The sequence below is a fragment of the Sinohyriopsis cumingii genome, chromosome 8 (assembly GCF_028554795.1).
Source record: "Sinohyriopsis cumingii isolate HCF-2022 chromosome 8, ASM2855479v2, whole genome shotgun sequence".
Lineage (NCBI taxonomy): Eukaryota > Metazoa > Mollusca > Bivalvia > Unionida > Unionidae > Sinohyriopsis > Sinohyriopsis cumingii.
In genome coordinates this window covers 63,716,419-63,736,680 of record NC_142968.1, presented here as the reverse complement: position 1 = coordinate 63,736,680, position 20,262 = coordinate 63,716,419, and the positions used below count along the sequence as shown (strand labels likewise).

The following is a 20,262-nucleotide window of genomic DNA, read 5'->3' as shown; positions in this document are numbered from 1 at the left end:
TATCCCTCTCGTTAGATGTCTTTTTCCTCCCTATACACATGGAAAATATATTTTACAATTCAAACATATTTTAGTTGCTAATATCATAATGTATATCTTGGGCTTGTTTATTAACTCCACCACTGTTCACTTGAAGTAAGTACACAGCTATGGTTTGGTCATCACTTGTGATAAGCAGGTTCACTCTCCTCACAGAACATTGTATAGTTAAATCAAATGACTAAATTCTGCCTAAAATTTTAATTTCTGATTTGTCCAGTTGTACATACGCTCTAGGAATGAACTACATCATCATAATCAGTGTCATTTACTCACTTGTTATTTATATACTTAGCTTGTGGAACAATTTCTTTCAACAGGCACAGAAGAAGGAAGAGCAGTTACTGTTAGGAAAATGATGATCCAAGTACAGTAGATTTTCATGAAAGTCCTAAAGATCTGCGCATGAGAAAAGAATCGTGAAAAACTTGCATCACTTGGTCTCTGCTGGGCAGAGGAAGGGAGCAAGCACTTTCAAGTATTAAGTTTTATGAGAGAAATTTGTCATACTTCTGATTCAGGAAAAAGTGCTTCAGACTCTTTATTACATTGTAAGGGTGATTGTGTTAGGGTATACTTAAATATGCCAGGATTTTGTCACGTTATTACACCATGTATCATTCAGTGATGTCAATAATTTCCTCATTCATTATGTTAGTGGAGTTCAGCATATTATAGAGCTGTTCAGGGTTTTTGTTTAGTCTTGTCCTAAAAGAAGCAATATGTAGTTAAATATTTAGGACCAGACTTATCACTGAATTTCATTTCTTCAGTTTGTGCAATAATGCCAAGATGGTGTTCTTTCGTCTACAAATTGGCAAATTTTGCACATGGTTGTACATATAATAAAGAACAAAATTTGAAATTTTAAGACTTCTTCCCCAGATCATGCTTGTTACGCTGATACATATACACTGGAGTATACAGAAGTTGTACATTGTCATCACTACATCTCTGAACTGAATGTTTATATCCATCTATTCAGAATGTTAATGTTTATATCCATCTATTCAGAATGTTAACCTATCAATCAATAAAGTAATTCTCTGTTTTATCCTCACAAGCCAGTTTACAAACAGCTGCATTTGTCTTGTGATATCAGAATCCCTATCAGTACTAGAAATTGATAATACTGGTTTTTGGGACACATGTGAACATTCCTAAATGTATGGAAAGATAGAGATTCACATACACCTAATATATATATATATATATATATATATATATATATATATATATATATATATATATATATATATACGTATATTCACTTATAAGTCAAGTCTTACTGCAGACAAGATAGACCCAGATCTGTGCCAGTAGATCAATTTCTGCAGAACTGCCAACCCTTATGATTTGCCTGCAAGGCTTACTGAAATGATCTTTCAAATATGAGCTTAAAGAATAATAGCAAACATTTAAAAAATATGATCATTGCAGTCAAATATGGATAGCAACTTGTCCATGTTTTCACCTGGAGCTGGATTTCATATTAGATTCATTATAGTTTGTCAGAGAACCAGTCTAACTTTAAACTGCCCATATTATTACATGTGAAATATCTGGAGGATCAAGTTGTTGCTTACAGCATTTTCTTGAAATGGCATCTAATAAAAGAAAAAATGTTGAAGATCAAAGGGACAATAAGGCTGTTAAAAAAGTTTAAAATCATCACAGGAGTAGAAAAAGAAATGCTCAGGTTATTGGAAAAAAGCAGAAAATGCAACAGTTTTGTAATGTTGATTTGAGTATGTCACATGGCATGAGTTACAATTACTATCAACCCACGAAATTAACACAAACTCAAAGGCTTCATCAGATTGAGAAGTCTAGCAAGACAGTGTTGACCTCCAAGGGGTTTGGAACTGTAGCTTCTTAAACTGTACTGGATATAGTTAGGGACTGATTGTATTTTACAGAACTTTTAATTCACCATCATACATGCCAACCATTGTGCTTTTGGCGTAATCATTACGCTTTTTTCGACTAAATTACACCTTATGAGTAAATGTATTTGGATTACGCGTTTTCGGTATATCCCCCGTCCAAACATTTTTTAATAATTTGTTTTCTCATTTTTATTAACATCCCATTAATCCCACAGACTGTATTCTAGAAAAGACGGCTTCTTTGTAACTACGATATAAGAGTATGCTTGTCCATAGACTTACATGTACTTTCCTGTTTTGACCTCGGTTTCTATTTATAGCAGCTGTTTGGCTTAGTTAGGAGAGAAGACTGGTTTTCTAACTTGTAATCATTGCTTGCAGAAGTACACCGCTCCCTCGATAACTCGCGCCCGGATAACTCGCGATCGTGCTTATAATGCGGTGTCCGTCTTGGCTCCCGATTTTTTCCAGAGAAAATGTATTTAAAATATCTTTAAAATATGCTGAACATGAAAAAATTACGATAAGAATTGATAAATGAAACCTTGATACATTGCTCGTTTTATCATCGAAAATGGTGATTAATGTCCATAAAAATATAATCCATATTTTGAAATTTGCAAGTTCTAAAGAAGAATTAATTTCAGAGATCTCGAAAACACTTAAATACGCATATTTGGACGCCAATTTTTGATCTGGGATGTAGAAAATCACTGAGGCGGGAGTCCTCTGTACGCATGTAATAGGTGCGTGGGAAAATTCAAAGATTTGCCGGTCCTGTTTCAGCCACCTGCTTTATGGGAAAATGTGTTGATCAGTTAACTGTGCTGATGTTTAGAATGACAGATTTCATTGACTGAAAGACTCTTTGATGTACTGTTGCCATTTTATAAGAGTACATTAAAAAAAAAAAACATGATGCAACAGCTAGGCGGCTAGTTCAAAGGCTTTGACTGGCGGCCAAGTGAGAAAATGTACTGATTGAATTCAGAGGCAGAAAGACCCAGTTTTAAAATCCTAGCAAGACCTCTGTTTAAAGATATCATATATTATGTAAGTTTTTATGATAAATAGTTGTCAGTATACTGTATATAAACAGTCTGGTGAAATAGCAATCAATGAAAACTTCTGGTAAATGCTAACAGGTGGCAACAGAGAATGAAATAAACACCAATTAAACGTCTTCCTGTGTGAAAGTCACATTCTAATCCTTTAATTCCGTTTCAGTGTAAACATTATAATCACAACATATTCTGTTCATTGAAAACATGAAAAGAGTCAATCGACCGTCACATAGAAACCCGTGAGTACTTCTGTGAGAACCTAATTACATGTACATGCCGGCTTTGTTTTGATCAAAAACTTGGGGAAGTGTTTGTTGCATTAAAAAAAAATCGATTACAAGTGACCTTGGGTGCTGGATTAAGTGGCCTTGGGGCTGCCTTTGACGTAAAGCAAAACAGTAACAGAGATAACGACGATGATAGTGACTTTGAATGTTTTAGTGAAACTGATATCATTAATGCCGAGGCTGTTTGGGAGAAATTCGTACAGACTCATGGTCCTGAGATGGGCGTTTCTCTTTATGATATGAAGGAGTGGATTTGTGCTGACAATGATTGCCCCACAGCCGAATACATGTCAGATGAAACTATAATTATTTCTATAGTGAACAAATTTGCAGCAGAAGACGATTCTAACTGGAGTAACACAAGTGTTGAAAGTGATGCAGATGCAGATGTTGTACCCCCCACCCCTCTGCACAGGAAGTAATCAGATATTTTGATACTGCCATAAGGTGGCTGGAGACCCAAAATGTTGACTATGTAAAGCTCATGCAGTTGAGAAATCTGAGGGATTTTGCTCGGCGGCAGAGAAACCAAGGAGTAACACACACAAAAAATAATAACTGATTTTTTCAAAAAGTGAATTGATATTTGTCAAGCGTGGCACAAACGGCAAGTATTAACTTGTTCTAATTTACGTTGTTTTAAATTTGTAGACCAATTAAATATGTTTGTACTGATTAACCCTTGTTTTTTTTGTTTTCCATTTTACTTCTATCGCATTCAAATCTATCGTTCGATCGACACTGTTTCTCGAAAACAGTCGATCTTTTGTATATAAAAAAATGTCTAATTTGGATCAAACAATAAAACTAGAATGTATCCAATTCAACATAAAAATTAGTGATGTAGTACACAATGTGTGAAGTGGTACACATGTTAAGCGAACGGAAACCATGTGGAATAATGTTTTCGATGATCGCCTCAATATATTGTAATTTATCCTGAAATTAATGTTGTCCTATGAGGAAATAATAAAGTACACCATTATGAAGAGATATTTATTAACAGTTAATCTCAGAACGATTATAAAGTGAGTATTCAACAGTATAATCTGCCTACCCCCCCCCTTATTTCTCCGTTATGTCATCAATCACTTTGTTGGTTTTGGGCTTATTTTACAGGTTCCTCGATAACTCGCGCCTCACTTATAGTGCGGTCGATGTTTCTGGACCCCGATGTGCGCGAGTTATCGAGGGAGTGGTGTATATTGACGGCCTTACTGAGGTCTTCTTAGGGTTGGCCTGTTTGGGTCTGTGGTTTTGTTTGTATTGCTAACATACTGCATAGACACAGATCTACTAATGCATACTGCAGTAGCGGACCTTGGTTAGTGGGGTATCACAGGTTGACTGTACTTAATAGTATATATATTTTCACAGTAAATGTGATTTCAAGAGGACATTTGGATGTTCTTTGAGATATGCAATATTTAAGGTGGTGATTGTTTCTTGCAGATTTTGTCCCCTACCATTTTGTGAAAAGCAATGGACATAGAATCAGCTTTTCTGTCCATCCATCCCACTTTCATTTCAGCCGTATAACTGTAAAACTGTTTGAGTTCAAGGGATGAAACTTGGTATACTTGTACAATATTATGGAGGGTGTGCCATTTACCACATTACAATATCCATCTTTAAAGTCAAGGTAACTTTTCAGTAAGTTTTACATTCGACTCTCCTTTTTGCTCTTTAACTCTCAAGTAATTTGAGATTAATAAGTGAAACTTAGTGAACGTGTACATTATTATTTGAGTGTTGCATACTTCATTAGAGGTCCTATCTTCAGGGTCAAGGTTATGGTTGAGTATCCTAAGATTTCCCTCTCAGTTTCCATTCAGATATTTTACTATAACTATTTCAGACTAAGGCCCAAAACTTGATATATACTCATATCATAATTAGGTGTGTTGTCCACTGCATTGGGGGTCCTATCTTCAAGATCAAGGTCAATATTTTAAGTAATTCAGATTTTCCATTCCATCACTTTAATTTTAGAGCTTTTTGAAGTTAAAGGATAAAACATGGTATACATGTCATTCATCTTTAGAAGGTGAATGACATTGGGGTGTCATAATTTAAAGGTCAAGGTCATGACTCTGTTTCTTAAGTTTTCCATTTCCATGAAATTAAGATTAAAGATGAAAATTTATATACTTACCATTAGAAGGTGTGATATGTACCACAGTGTGGGTCTAATTTTTAAGATCTATGTCACAAGTCTGTTTCAAGTTTTCAATTACACTTTGCTATCTGCTCTAATTTTAGAGCCCATTCAGCATCATATATAACACTTGGTATACCTTTATATTATCAATAACAAATATCTTATTTGCCACAGTGGCAGACCTATCTTCAGTGTCAGTGGTGAGTGTTTTAGGTTTTCCATGACACACACCTTCCTTGTCTACAACTTCAAAGCTATTTGAAATTTAAGAGATGAATCTTGGTAAATGTCATCATTAGCAAGCCTGTTACACACAACCATGTAGATCACAGCTTCAAGGTCATGGGTCAATATTTTAGGTTTTTGTTTATGCTTGTTTTCCATTCTATATCTTGAGAGTCATTTGAGATTAAGGGATATATTGTCATGTACCACATTGGGGGTCATATCTTTAACGTCAGTAGCCAATATGTTTGGTTTCAGTTACATTTGTTCCTTATGCTCTATAATGTTTTAACTATTTATAAATAAATGAAATGTCCTGTCTTCTGATTCATTTCTTAAAACGTTTTTTGAAGTGTGGTTGCACATACATTCTATATTTGACATCTAATTTATCACAGTGTGTTATCTTGAAGGCAGTGGTTCTTAACCTTTTTGGGCGGCAACCCAGATTAGGTTTGTGGTCTCAGCCTATCAACCCATCAAATGCTAAAAAACCACTTGTGTAGGAAATTTCAAATTATTATTGTTGATCTCGGAGACTGGCAAGCAAGTTGGGGGTCATGACCCACAAGTTAACAACCACCGCTTTAAGGGCATGGTCACTGAATTATTTTTTCCCATTCAATGCCAGTTAATACAGAGACAGGAAATGTGGACACTTTACATGTGTGCCCATCTTGGCTAGCCAGTAGTCAGCAATCCTGAATTTGGTATATGGAGCTATCTGAAACAGAATCTATAATCACTCTGCTGCCTAATTGCATGCAGCTGAATGACACTTGTCTGGTCAGTTTGTTAATTACATTGATCTTGGTGGGCAATGCCAGTAATCACTGTAGTCCTCTGAAGACCACAATACAAATCTTGTGTCAATTTCTCCAATTTAAACTGTTCACATTTGTTTTCTTCCATGTCAAGGCATGCAGGTATCATGAAAATTGACATACTGAATTTGTAGCCATGCGCCTTGTCATTGGTCAGTTCATTCAGGTTTTATGGGGAGCAAGTCTTTCCCCAACAAGAGGGCCATTATTCAGAACATTGGTTTAGTTGAATGCATATGCCAGTGTTTGTTGTGGAACAAAGTGGGTCAATGATTCTTGGCTAGCAAAGATGACATCTCATAACTGAACAAATGTTTCACATGGATCACATTCAGATTTTATCATTTTCTATGACTTCACCAAAGTAGACAGGGATACACTAATTCACTTCATTTACATGTTCTTTTGGTAATAAAAAAAATACACATTCATATTCTTGTGTGGGTTTGTATTATATGCCTCAAAAATGTTGATATGATAATTTTTAAAGATTGATTTAATACATAAAGTTTCTTTAATTGGAGGTAACACATCTTCCTCCAATGATTAAAATTAATAACTGGTGATTGGTTGTTTTAATTTATTTTTCAAATGGCTTTTGATAAATACAAATTGCAGTTTTTCCATAATAATTTGGCAGGAGTAAAAGAAGTCTTTTCTGTACCCTGTACCCATTCTGTAATATATTGGTCTCGCAAATGATTCTCACGATTTTTGTAAGGACATATTTCCAAGGAAAATCCATAAATTTATTATTATGAAAATAAGAAACAACACTTTGATGGATTGCAAAGGATGCAAGACTCAATGCAGACAAATGAAGCATGAAATTCTGGCCATAGCATTCAAATTTGATTGTCATTGATTGCTTATCACCTGTCTATACATCAAGCTATCCAATCCAAGGCACTAGTGTATGAACTGAATTAAACGTACCACAAATCACTGGTGTGAAATATAAATTACAGTGACCTAATTTTATCTGAATATACTACTAATGATGCAAGGAGCATATAAAGTTGCATGACTGCCAGCAAAGATGTCTGAGAAACCAAGCTCTTCAAGTGATCTTCTTATATAAAAAAACATGTCAGCATGCTACAGAAGTAATATACAGAACACAAATTTTCTTTCTCAAACGATAGGAAACCATGCCAACCATTTTTCAGAAGAACGTGACAAATTTACCAAATACTGTTTTTGTAAGTTATTGTGGGGTTTAATGCCATTCATGGCCATACTAAGGGTAAATGGCACCCAGAGCGACGATGATGGCCCAAAGTTGTTTCGGTGTCCCAAGACCTCTGGTACACAGGGGTGTCCCCCCCCCGCCTCCCCTGCTGACTGCTCTGCTGGCCTAGTGGTTAGAGAATCCACCTCGGATGCAGGTGGTCGTGGGTTCGATGGCCTTGTCATACCAAAGACTTACAAAAATGGTACTAACAGCTGCCTTGCTTTGTGCTCAGCATTTTTCAGCACATGACAGTCTATGTAAGGTGGCCATTATATTTGTAGAGGAAGAACCCATGAATATCCTGGGGAAAAGGACAGATCAGCTGGTGGCTAGAGGCAAGCTTTCTCGTATACCCAGGTCAGCTGAGCCAAGATTCAAACTCATGCGGACAGAGGTGAGATGTGTGAGTGATCGGTAAAGGCACCTCAGACCACTTGATCACCTGGGGCCCACAATCTATGAAATAAACGCATAAAAAATCCAGAATCGGAAAGCAATGATATCTTGGGGAAAATAACAAGCAGATTATGATAGATTCAGACAGCACAGCTAATTGATGCCGTATGGAAACTGTTAGGTATCTTTGATTTAATTTATATTTGATTTAATTTAATTGTTTGTAAGTTTTAAAATCTTTTTATTTATTTTTAATTTTCATTGTATGTCAAAATAATGTAGTTTTGTTTACTAGGAATTTGATATTTTCCAGACAATTCAGTTTAACCTGAAACTTTTCATCAATACCTAATATTAGAAACACTGTTTCTAATTTTGACTTAGTTCCTGGCCTTGTTTGGGTGTCAAGTAAATAACTTCTTTTTTAAAATTCATTTTTAATGTGTGAATAATAATCATGGAATCAAGGCTGTATTGGATACGTGACCCTAGACTTGTAAATAGTTTTAGTGATGTAAGCAACTTTTTAAAATTTTATTCTTAGTATTCTTAGAGTAAAATGATTGGGTTTTATCAAGCTCATACTGGGGCTATGTGATTCTTTTTATATGTAAACATGATCACGTGACCCTCTATTTCACAATTCAGATCCCTCAGTTTGGGCTTTTTCTCTACATTGGAAAGTGTGTGTTGTGTCAGATGGTTATAATTTTTATTTGAATTATTTGGATTCTAAAAGATTATTTCTTTTTCCTGGAAATATTTGAGTGTTTGTGCAGAATAATTGGACAAAGACATTTATTTAAATTTTATTCTGAAATTCAAACACCAGAAATATTATTTACTGTGGAATAAAAGAAAAGGAACTGTAGACAATATGCCATACTGACTACAGTATACGTCATTGCCTCCATTTTGGATTCTTCATCGGGACTCGAACTCGAATTCATTAGAACATTTCATTATTAGGACTTTGAGAATTCGAGAATTATTTTTGGATTTGATTGTTAAAACTGTAAGTTCTTATTTTTTCATTTTTACAGAGTTTTTCCAGGGAAATAAGTTATTTGTTAAATTTTTCAAAGCTTGTTGTTTTCACTCTTTCTTTTGTTACTGTTTGTTCTAGCCTAAACACATAACAAGACCTAAACACTGAAAAGCAAAGATTGTGGAATATATTCAAAGCTAATATTTATTAAAGAGTCTTGAAAAGAGTAATATAAAGAACTCCATGTTAGAATCTTCAGAATCTGACATATTTTTCATGGCTGTTCATACCAAAGAAATTATTTTACTTTCATGAAAGTTTGTTTTCCAAATGGCATGGTGTGGGGTGTCATGCCCTATCTCTTGTGTCCCTTTATCTGACCCCTGTGTTCCTTATTTAATGAATGTTTGTACCTCTGATTGTACATCTTCCTTTAGAATTTTGATGGCTTCTTGCAAAAAATGACTCCATTTTGTCTCATACTGTGTATAAATGCTCTGGAAGCTTTCATTTTATTTTTATTTAATGTGCTGGACTGATCTTCAAGCTCTAGCAAGCATACAATGTTTTTTTTTTTTTTTACATGACAATAACTAGGTATCAATATTTGATTGTTGCTTTTTTGTTCTTCTTGTTTTTTAATTAATTAGCATTATGTTGATATGCTAAAATATTGCTGCTGTACTACAGGTGATGTGCAGATGAGTAGAAATTAGAGTTAAAAGGACCACATACTGAGAATTTACGGGTTTTGTAGATGATTTGTAAGTTGACAACATTTATGATTCGTTATCAATCATTAGCTTATACTCTATTTATCTGAAATAAAAAATTAAGTGTGCAACCAGGGAAAACTTGTCAATCAACGAAATTCACAATTTGCAAAAGTAATCTTGATCATCTGGAAAGAGAAGTTTGAGCACTGTAAAAAAACCATCCTCTTAACTCTTTAACCCCTGGCGCACTGTTTAAGCGTCAGGACCCTACTTTCAAGTTTTGTAGCATCAAGGTCATTTAAGATGAACTAAATGGGTAGTATTACAAAAAAAGTAGACAGATGTAGCTCTACAATGGTGTAAAATAATCTGGACTTTATATTTGCATTACAAAATACAGAAGGAAAAACAATTTTTGAGACCCGATTTTTTTTACACCCAAAATTTGTTTGTGGTCTTAAACTGATATTGTGTCCAGAGTTTAGACCTTTTGGCCTCAGATCTAAGGCAGACCGGTCTGAACTGCACACAGACAGAAGAACCTTTGCAAACAGTGGGATAAGATGGGGATTTGGAGTTAAAAGGGGCCAGGATACAAAAATGATGGGTCCAATAAGCAAATAATAATATTAAAAAAAGCTGAACTACTTTTACCCTTCTACACATGCATGAGTGAAATAGCCAATAAACAACGTTTCTAACACAACTAGACCACAGGCTAAACTAAAATCTCTTGTGAGCCAATTTATTTGGATGTATTCAGAAGTAGCCCCCAAAATTGTTTCCTACTCACATTTCAGGCGAAAATGACAAAAATCTCCAGGGGTTAACGAGTTAGACAGGGTTCATATTGAACTCGGAATGATAAATTCAAAAACTTTTCCCAAACTTTCAAAGACCACAAACATAGATTTTCAAGAGCTATTTTCGCTAACATTTTGTATGCAGGTTATAAAAGAAAATGCTGAATGCAAAATACTACAATATTGATGGTAAAAGTAAATTTAAACGGGCCCCTCTTTTCAATTTGCTATGTCTCCCAAATCATCAAATTAAACAATATCTTATTTTATACTGGAAGAGTTATGAGTTATCGTTATTTTGCCCTGTTTGTTTGTACCCCCTACCGATTTCAATAACAAAAATGTTTAATGTGATAAAAAGTGCACAGAACTAAGTCAACTGAATCACTGATTTATAATTTATAACCTGACTGTGACCAGAATGGCACTAATACTGGCATCCCCTGCACCTTTCATGCTTAACATACTTTCCATACTATCATGGCACCATGCTGCGTACACTATGGGCTACTTTATTACCATCAGACAACATAATGACATAGTTCATCCTATTCGGTAACTGCTGGATAATTCCATAAATTACCATAACGTTGAGAGTTTAGAATTGTATCCTTTTGCACACATGAACATAGAAAATAAACCGCTTGTTAAATCCACGTGAAAGGCAAATTGGTTGTTGTCATCCTTTTCTTTTGCTTGATTCGACATTGTAAATATCAGAAGCAGACAACATACGTATGTACATCTGTAGTCGTGCTCACACCCCTTTGCTGAAAATGAACTTGTCCAGTAACTGGAAATGGATCTTGAGCATGTCCCTCTATTATACTGAAAATTTCTGTTAAGCATGAAATGTGCAGATGATGATGGTGTTAGGGCCACTCTACTCACAGTGAGGTTAGAAATTATAAATAAATGAATGAATTGACTAAGTTCCTTGCACATTTTATCACATTAAAGGTTTCCATTATTGAAATTGGTGGGGGGGGGTGCAAACGGGTTGGTATAGTCAGACTATACATCCGAATCTAACAACCTAGGACAATTTTATTTGTAATTATGAAAAGAAATTAAAATTTTGGGGTTTATTTCAATTTTCAAAGACTTTTAAAGACCTCAGGGTAATCTGCTTGATTTTCCCAAACTTTCAAGGCCTTGAAAATGCTACCTCATTTTCCCCAAACTCTCAAAGACCTTCAAAGACTGCAAGAGCTCTGACACTACTTGTTACAGATCTCTGTGGTCCGAAATTTGAGAACCTTCACTGAACACTGTGGAGTGTAAATAGCACTGTAAATTTCTGCATATTCTTCCTTGAAAAATGCATGCAATTATCATGGCATTATTGTACAATATGTGATCTTGACCCCAAGGTTTGAAGGTTTGCTTTTGTGGGGTTTAATGCCATTTTTCAGCACATGATAGGCAATATATGGTGTCCAGTATATATGGTGGAAGAAGGATCCAGGAAGACCTTGGGAAGAACCACTGACCCACAGGAAGCTACTGGGAACCTTTCTCACATACCTACATTGGTTTGGTCAAGATCTGAACTCACAAGCTGGGATGTGAGTGATCTGTAAATGTAAGGTGGGAACCTTAGACCACGAAGCCATACAAGGCCCCAAAATGAATCATCTTAGCTTCATAATGATTCATCCAGTCCAATGTAGGAAACAGAAGCAAATGAAAACAACTAAATACTAGCTATAATGCAAATTATTTGACCTTTGACCTTGAATCAAAGGTCAAAGGACCAAGCAGGTGTGTTATAGAATAAATAAATGAACTTTGCTTTATGATCAATGCCATGTATGGTGAGAATCTATTGTTTTGGAAATACTAGCAGATGAAACTAATCAAAACCCTAGTGCAAATTTTCTAAGACTAGAACCATGACCTATATGTAAAAGTGCAAAGTATGTATGTTTCATAATGATTCATGCCATGTCTGATGAGAACATATCATGGGGTTTAGAAAATATATGCAAATGAAAAACTTTTCACCCACTCTTAATTTCACTGGTTTATCAAAAGATAACTTCTTTGTAATAAAAAATTCAGCTTTAATTGTACAAGACTAAATTCTGATTTGCTTGTTTTTGATTTCTGTTCTATGTTAGCATTAATATCATCAGATTATTTTACTTTGTTGATAGATGTACATTTAAATAAGTAAACACTGATATCAGCATCCTGATAACCAAATATACACATATATATATGGTAAGGTGTATGATCTAGGACAAAACCCTTCTATCCTTTAAGAATACATGTTTTTTTTCCAATGGTACAATAGAAAATGTTTCTCTCTTGAAGGCACAGTAGCTGTATTACAGGTATGCATATATCTGTCTAGAAAACAAAATATAGAGTAGAAATCTTCATAGAAACAACTAGGATTTATTTCTTCACTAGACTGAAATTTTATTGGATGTATAAACAGGTTCTGATAGTTGAAAGTCTAACAGGAGTTTTTACATCAATTAGTTTAGACCCGAAATTCTAAAAAATACCAAAACAAAACAAATCCAAAAAATAAAACATATTACAAATACCACTGTGAAAAACAATGTTCATCAGTCCTGCTAATGGAAAAGGTCTACAATCATTTATTTTGAGGTCTTTAATGATAATCAACAGGAATAATGCATGTTGGTCTTTACAGTATATGATCATCAGTCCTGCAGATGGAAGTGTTATACTCTCACTGTAAAAAAAAATAGTTTTTTTTATTAACCAACCTTAGCTTTGGTTGGAGCTGCCATATTCGTTTACTTTTTCTGCCTCTTATGATAAGGCTGCAGTACTTGTCAAGATGCATCCCAAACCAAACTTTCATGATTCCATGCACAACAGTATTTATATAGTGTGCAAAGCCTTAGCTAAAGACAAAAACTTAACCATGAATGTACAACTATTGTACATGTTTGTATGAATTTAGCCCCCACAGCTCTCTCACTGTTGCAAAGGATTTAGGAAGAAATAATGGTTTTCATTCAATTAAGCTGTACATTCGAATCTGTGGATGGTAGGTGGACTACAATAGCTCTCCTCAACTTCATGGAAGTGAGCTAAATATATTTCAAGACAGAAAATAAGAAATGACACCACATTTGAGTCTGAGAGAAAAATGCACAGTGCTCAAGTAACATGCATCTATTTTAGCTCACCTTGTCCAATTAGAATGAACTTGGTATCAACCATGACAACATCAAAATACTTTTCCATTTCCAGAAAAGCTAACAAAAACCCACATTCTAGTGTTATATCACAAATTGCTGCAAAACGTATGCACCCGATAATCTCTGAATTTTCTTAAAAATGGGTTATCTTTTGTATCAATGGTGTAGGGTATGATCCTAGAATGAAAGGTGTCAACTGTTACTACAAACATACAAGTTAATTTCCTCCCCTTTTATCACTTGAAAAAATCAGGAGATAATGTCCAGAATATCTTCACCAACAGATGTATGTCCACTAATCAATGATATGTAGCTATTTCACCCCAATGTGTAATTACTTGATGTTACAGACTGAAACATAACAGTTTGTATTGGCGATGGTGTATGCTCCTCCCCATATAATCCAACTTGTAACTAAATACTGTTCTATCTTCCTTGGTTGTATGGATGGTATCTGTCCTGCCTTCTGTCTCCATATCCCCCTCTATCATGGTAATGATCTCTTTGACCACCTCTTCTGTCACCATGGTAACCATACCCACCACCTTGTCTATGATCATGTTGCCTGTGTGAATAGTTACCATGAGACTCGCCTCGTCCTCCCCTAGAAGTATACAAATTGCATGTACTGAGTAAATGTCTGAACATGTATAATGCATATCAGTGATGAAGATCAAAATCAAGGATTGTAAGTATAAATGTAACTACAAGTATATGTATATCAGAGATGAAGATAACTATTAATGTTGTGTGTAGAGTTTAAATGGCTGTACATATACATGTATCACAGAGATAACTGTTGAATATTGTGAATTAAATGATTTGCTGAATTTTGATCTTTTTAACTAAAACAATGTCTAAACTTGTAAAATCTCTGCAGTTGCCCTGTTCATGTAAAATATGTATATAATTCCTTGCATTTTAAAGCTTTTCATCATTAACATATTAGAATGAGAAGTACTTTAATTGCATTTTTCAAGTCTATGTGAAATCATGCCTTAAACGACATGATATTTACAATCTCAATCTTTTTATCATCAAATTAATCACATCAATAAATTTTTCATTTTTTGATTCAGCCTAGGGACCATTGCATGACATCTAACCAATGCAGCTGTAGAGATAAACTTTCAATACATACTCAACACAAAAGCACAAATTACGGAAATGATTGTTTGCAGTAAATCCAGATACTGGCTTGTCTGGTTGATTCAGATTTGGCTTTCATATTAGATTCAACTGAGTTGGTCAGGGAAGCAGACTAACTTAAACTGCATGTATTTTGCGATGCAAAATGTTGGCACAATCAAGCTGTTACTTATTTTCTAATATTGGCATCCAACAAGCGATACATTTCCAGGACAATAAACTCTTACCAACTTTTAATGTCGTTATGAACAATAAAATGGAAAAATTCAGATTAAAGGGGAAAAAAGCAGGAAAGGCAACAGTTATGTTTAGTGGATTTGAGTATGTCTTATGGCAGGAAAGATAAATGCCATTGCCATGACCCATGTGAAATTGAAATTTTTAAGGATTATGTCAAGTTGAGAGATAGCAAGAAGCCACTGAGCTTGATTGGGTTTGAAACTGCAGTTCGTTAAACCATACTAGAGATAATTTGGGTCCCAGTATACTTTACAAACCTTTTAGTTGAACACAATGACAGTATTTACCATCGATGCATCTGTCTTAAATCGCACTTCCAGACTTTTAAATACACGTTTTCCAGCTTGACAATAGTAATTCATCATATTTTGTTACACATTACTGAAAACTGGTCTAATTTACATAATAGAAAATCAACTGCCTTACTGAGGTCTTGCTAGGGTTGGCAGGTCTGTAAGTCTATAATAAATGTTTTCTCTTTTAACTATCTTAGCATATGCATTGTTTTCAAGGTAACAATTCAAGCCTTTTTCTTTCTCATGTACATGTCCTATTAATTACAACAGTATCTTTTTGTTCATAACTTTATTAGCATAATTTTGCCAAAACTCTTTAAGAAGTTTACAAAATAAGCTGAATCATTATTTCTGTAAAGAAAATATAACACTTTGTTAAGAAAACAGCCCATATTTTAAAAATGTGTGGCATATGTTTAAATTTTCATTGTTATACTGTTCTTGAGCAATCACAAATCTCCCCTGGGCAAGTTCAATTTTCCAGTCAGCTTGCCAACCTTTATATTTGTCCAGTTCTGCTTAAAAGAATTTAAAGATATATATCAATACCTGTTCTGGTCATAATTTCTTCTTTTGCACCAGTGATTTGAGACACATGGTGGTGATGGAACTGTACTGTTGCTTCTGGCTTTGTATTCTGGATCGTCCATAGTATATCTGTATGAGAACATCTCCTCATACATCTGGATGGTAGAACTAACCTCTTCCAGTGTCGACATGGTAATCTAACGATTAAATAAAATTATTTCAATGTTGTTTTTTTATTCATTATTATTACAACATTATAACTTTATTATTGTTATAAATTATTATTATTGTTTCTTTATAATAAAAAAAAATTAAATTCAACTTTGATTCATTTTGTTTACAAAATAAAGGAACACTTACACCAACTTTTATAATCTGTTTGGCCTGATTTGTAGGAATCTGCCTAGCTCAGAACACCACAGGGACAAAATGAATGTAGTTTTAACTGTATCTTAATATTTTCTAAATAAAATTATGCTGGTCCATCCCATGGCTATGCCTAGACATGGCACAGAGAAGAAGCAAAGGAAGAAACAAGGACACTTTCTAAAAATGTTCTGCTTTCCTCTGATGCTTCCCACCAGTAGTCCGATATTTTGACAGTTTCCTAACATAACAAGGGATGGAAAATGTCTGTGAAAAAATGGAAGAATTTTGCTAGCACTGATAATTTTATTGTGATCTAAAAGTGTGCAGGTCGAATGATACCATGGCTGATATTGACCATGAAAAATATATTAAGCCTGCTCTTAGATGAAATTGTTACATTTACAATTGTTGAAAATCCAAAAATTTCATTTCTTTTCCCAGGTATATTACACAATTAAAAACTGCATATACAGAAACCAAATCCTAGAGCGTGTATGTAAATATTGTTGTAATTCGTATACAAGTTAAATATAATAATATATGACTTTATATCTGGGGGTGTCAAACAAACGGTCCACCAGGCTCATTAGTCTGGCCCACAGACCAGGTCTCTTGTTAATACCAAATTTTGAATACAGCTTTTTATCTTGCAATAGTTAAATATTTTTAATTCACAATACCTTAAGTTCTTTTTTGTCATTTTCACTTTGTATTCTAGGGAAATAAATTGTTACATTTTACAAAGCTTTCACTCTTTTCAGTTACTTATTTAAAGAGAATAGACTCGTAACAATTAGAATACAGTTTATTATATGTATAGCCCGAGTGAAGTACATTTATATCAAGCTAAAGCAAATGAGTTTGACACCCACTGCTTTTTATCTTGCAATCCCACTTAAATAGTTCAATATTTTTAACACTGCTCATTCATCTTTGTGCAAAACTGAAATATTTTCAGATATAATAATTACTAACACACAACAAATGTGGAAAACATTGTCCAAAAACATTTTTTTTATGTAGTGGTCTGAGAGTGTCAATGCTTTTATCAGATTTAAGTGGAATTTATCTTTATACTGTACTATATATTAATAGTACTAATAAAACTTCTATGCTACAATTACAAATACAGTAACCCACTGATGATAATCTAATCATTGTTTTCCAAAGCATAATAATTAATGACATTTAATTAATCAATTTAAAATTGTTTCATCATACTATCACCATCTGTTTAATAGTTTGTATAACCTGCACACTTTAATTACTGCAAACAATAACTGAGATGATCTCACCCTTACTTTGCACAACATGTCTGACAAAGCAAACATTTTGCTGACAGAGAATGGCCCATAAAGCCTATCAAATTTTTGTTGGTCCAATTATTCCCATTTGAGCTGCCCCTTGTGACCAATAGAAGAATCTGTTTAGTTATGCCCTTAAGTATTTCATTTCACCACATATTTTATCCATTTAAAACTTGATTTCAAAACAGAGCTGAAAATTATTTCCTAAAATAATTTGCAAAACAAGTGGGGTCATAATAGCCTGAACCATCTATACTTTGTACAATGTGTGAAGAATATTTATGCTGTGATCTGTAACCAAGATTTTTTAATTGCAGCCATAACTTTGGGGGATTATTTTTATTTTCTTCAATTTTAAAAGCCAGTCAGCTTCAGCCTTTTCAATGTCTCTGAATCTCTGCTCTACATTGTTCTTTGTATTTATCCCTAGTATCTTTTTCTATTTTACTTTTTAAGCATCAAATCTTTCAGTTTTATGCTTTCTAGGATGCCATATATCACTAATGGTTCTGTTCTTTCTATTCTAACTGCTTGTTGTGGAGCTACGCTATTCTGGAGCTGAAAATATTTCTTTTACTGAAGCCAAGCATTGCTTACAAATCACAGTGAGTTAATTTTAAGGTTACCGTCTTTGAACCTTCATAAAAAGGCCACTCTAAAGAGTGGATGTATCTTTATCAGTATTTGTATAGAAGATTTAGGGACTGAAAAGGAGGACATGTCCAGGCAAAAGAGGACATATGGCAACCCTAGTTAAATACACCAGCCCAGTCTATACAGAGTAATTTCACAATAAAATCTTCTATATTATAGTTTTCCAGTGCTGTTCAAAAAAGTTTAATTCGTGTCTTCAAATGTCATCCTTTAATAATCAAATCTATGTTCTCCCAAAAATGTTCTCAAACACACATTTTCAAGGTTTTCTTTAAATTATTATTGTTGTTGAGATCAATAACATATTCCTAAAATTATTGGCTATTTAGGTAATAAAAAGCTACATCCATGCTGCTTCATTTCCAGTACCTCGTAAGTCATGTTGGAAAATGCAATGTCACTTTGAATGCAAATATTGGCACCATCACCATGCTTGTTCTAATAATAATTTTCCAGTACAATTTCACAATGTTAAATTTTAGACGAAATACACTATATACCTGAAGGTCATGTATAAAGTCATTTTAGGGCGAACCCTTCTACAAAGTGGTGACAGTTAGTCCTACATGTGAGACCTCGTCTAGATAACCAAAACATAAATATCGGCGTCGAGGTCTTTCATGTAGGACTAAAACAGCTGTATGGTACAGTTATTCTGATATGCTTTTAGAACTTAATTTAAACATAAGGTTTTGCCCTTGGGTCTACTTTTGGTTTGTTATATGTAGCCTTGTCGTTTTCGAGTTTTCAAGAAGCACTCTTAACAGATAAATGAAAAATAGTTTAGTTTTGTTACTAGTCTGTCATACCAAGTATCTGATATAAAATCTGTGCATTTTGTACGAGTCCATTTTGCATAGACAACGCTTGTGTGCCAAAAGATATTACTCCTATCGGTTGACACTAGCCCTACAATGTAAGACATAGCACATGTTATTTTTGTTTCAGTGCTAGACGCCCAAAACATAAACATAAGCGTCGAGGTCTTACATTAGGACTAGGTTGACACCAGTTATTCAACAAGAAAATTTAGGCTGTAATAATTTGTTGGACAGACAGGACATCTCGGCTCTGATGTAAACCTATAGTCAAAAGAATTTCGCAAAGCATTTGCGGCAGAATATAAAAGTTGAGTCTTTTTATCACATATTTCGCTTTTCTTTTAAATGTCGATTTCCGCTATTTTCACAAGAATCCAGTATTATCTAGTCCTACAATGTAAGACATAGCACATGCTAGTTTTGTTTAAGTGCCCAAAACATAAATATCAGCGTCAAGGTCTTACCTATAGGACTACAGTATTATCTAGACCGAGAGGCTGACCGAACATATAATGGGCCGAGTACGTAATAGGCCGAGTTTGTTATGTGGACCGAGTAAATTAAGGGCCGATTTGGCTGGGCCGGGTTCTTTAAGGAGCCGACTCTACTATGGGCCGAGTAGTCCCGTAATCATAACATCTATTGTATTATAGGCCTACCCGTTGCACAACGCTAATATTTATGGGTTGTTAACTTAAAAATTCAAACTTATTTTAGAAGACTGAAAAAACAATACAATATGATTATTATCTTATATATTACAAACCTATTTATGGAATAACTTATTAATGTATTGCTCGCAATACACTTTTGTCTCTAGTCTCGTCCTGCCACGCTCCTTAGTCTCTACAAATCATAAAAATATGCAGTTATGTTTCTAAGGGAGGTAACCTTATACGAGGACTAGGCATTATTCGGAACATCTTCGCCTCTTTCAAAACCACGTCGAATTACTCGACTTTTTAAATGGACACACTTTAGGTGGAAACATTGTTAACATTCTCATCGAAATCTAGGTATATGGCGCGTATAATCTAACCCGGATCAACTATGTGACATAGTATAAGATTTTTTTCACTCAGAGATC

General features: G+C 34.4%; 2 protein-coding genes across 4 annotated transcripts in view; one reads left to right on the top strand and one right to left on the bottom strand.

The window, feature by feature from the left end:
* Positions 1-6,920, top strand: part of LOC149793680 (cyclin-H-like) — a 40,622-nt gene extending 33,702 nt beyond the window's left edge. For all 3 annotated transcript variants that reach the window (XM_089967655.1, XM_089967654.1, XM_089967652.1), the window contains exon 11: positions 360-6,920. In XM_089967655.1, the coding sequence (XP_089823781.1) occupies positions 360-398 (39 nt within the window). In that variant the 3' untranslated portion in view covers positions 399-6,920. The remainder of the gene's footprint in view (positions 1-359) is intronic.
* Positions 6,921-14,151: 7,231 nt separating this feature from the next.
* LOC149793679 (uncharacterized) lies at positions 14,152-19,987 on the bottom strand. The gene is made up of 3 exons (XM_089966454.1): positions 19,942-19,987; positions 16,046-16,221; positions 14,152-14,415 (listed from the first exon to the last, which is right to left on the bottom strand). The coding sequence occupies exons 2-3, from the start codon at positions 16,213-16,215 to the stop codon at positions 14,238-14,240; spliced, it is 348 nt and encodes a 115-aa protein (XP_089822580.1). The 5' UTR covers positions 16,216-16,221; positions 19,942-19,987; the 3' UTR covers positions 14,152-14,237.
* Between the last annotated feature and the right edge of the window lie 275 nt (positions 19,988-20,262).

Excerpts from the sequence above, each read along its gene's own strand:
- LOC149793679 (XM_089966454.1), bottom strand. The coding sequence starts at position 16,215 with ATGTCGACACTGGAAGAGGTTAGTTCTACCATCCAGATGTATGAGGAG. Across the intron at positions 14,416-16,045 it reads AGAAATTATGACCAGAACAG|GGGAGGACGAGGCGAGTCTC; the intron begins GTATTGATATAT and ends GTATACTTCTAG.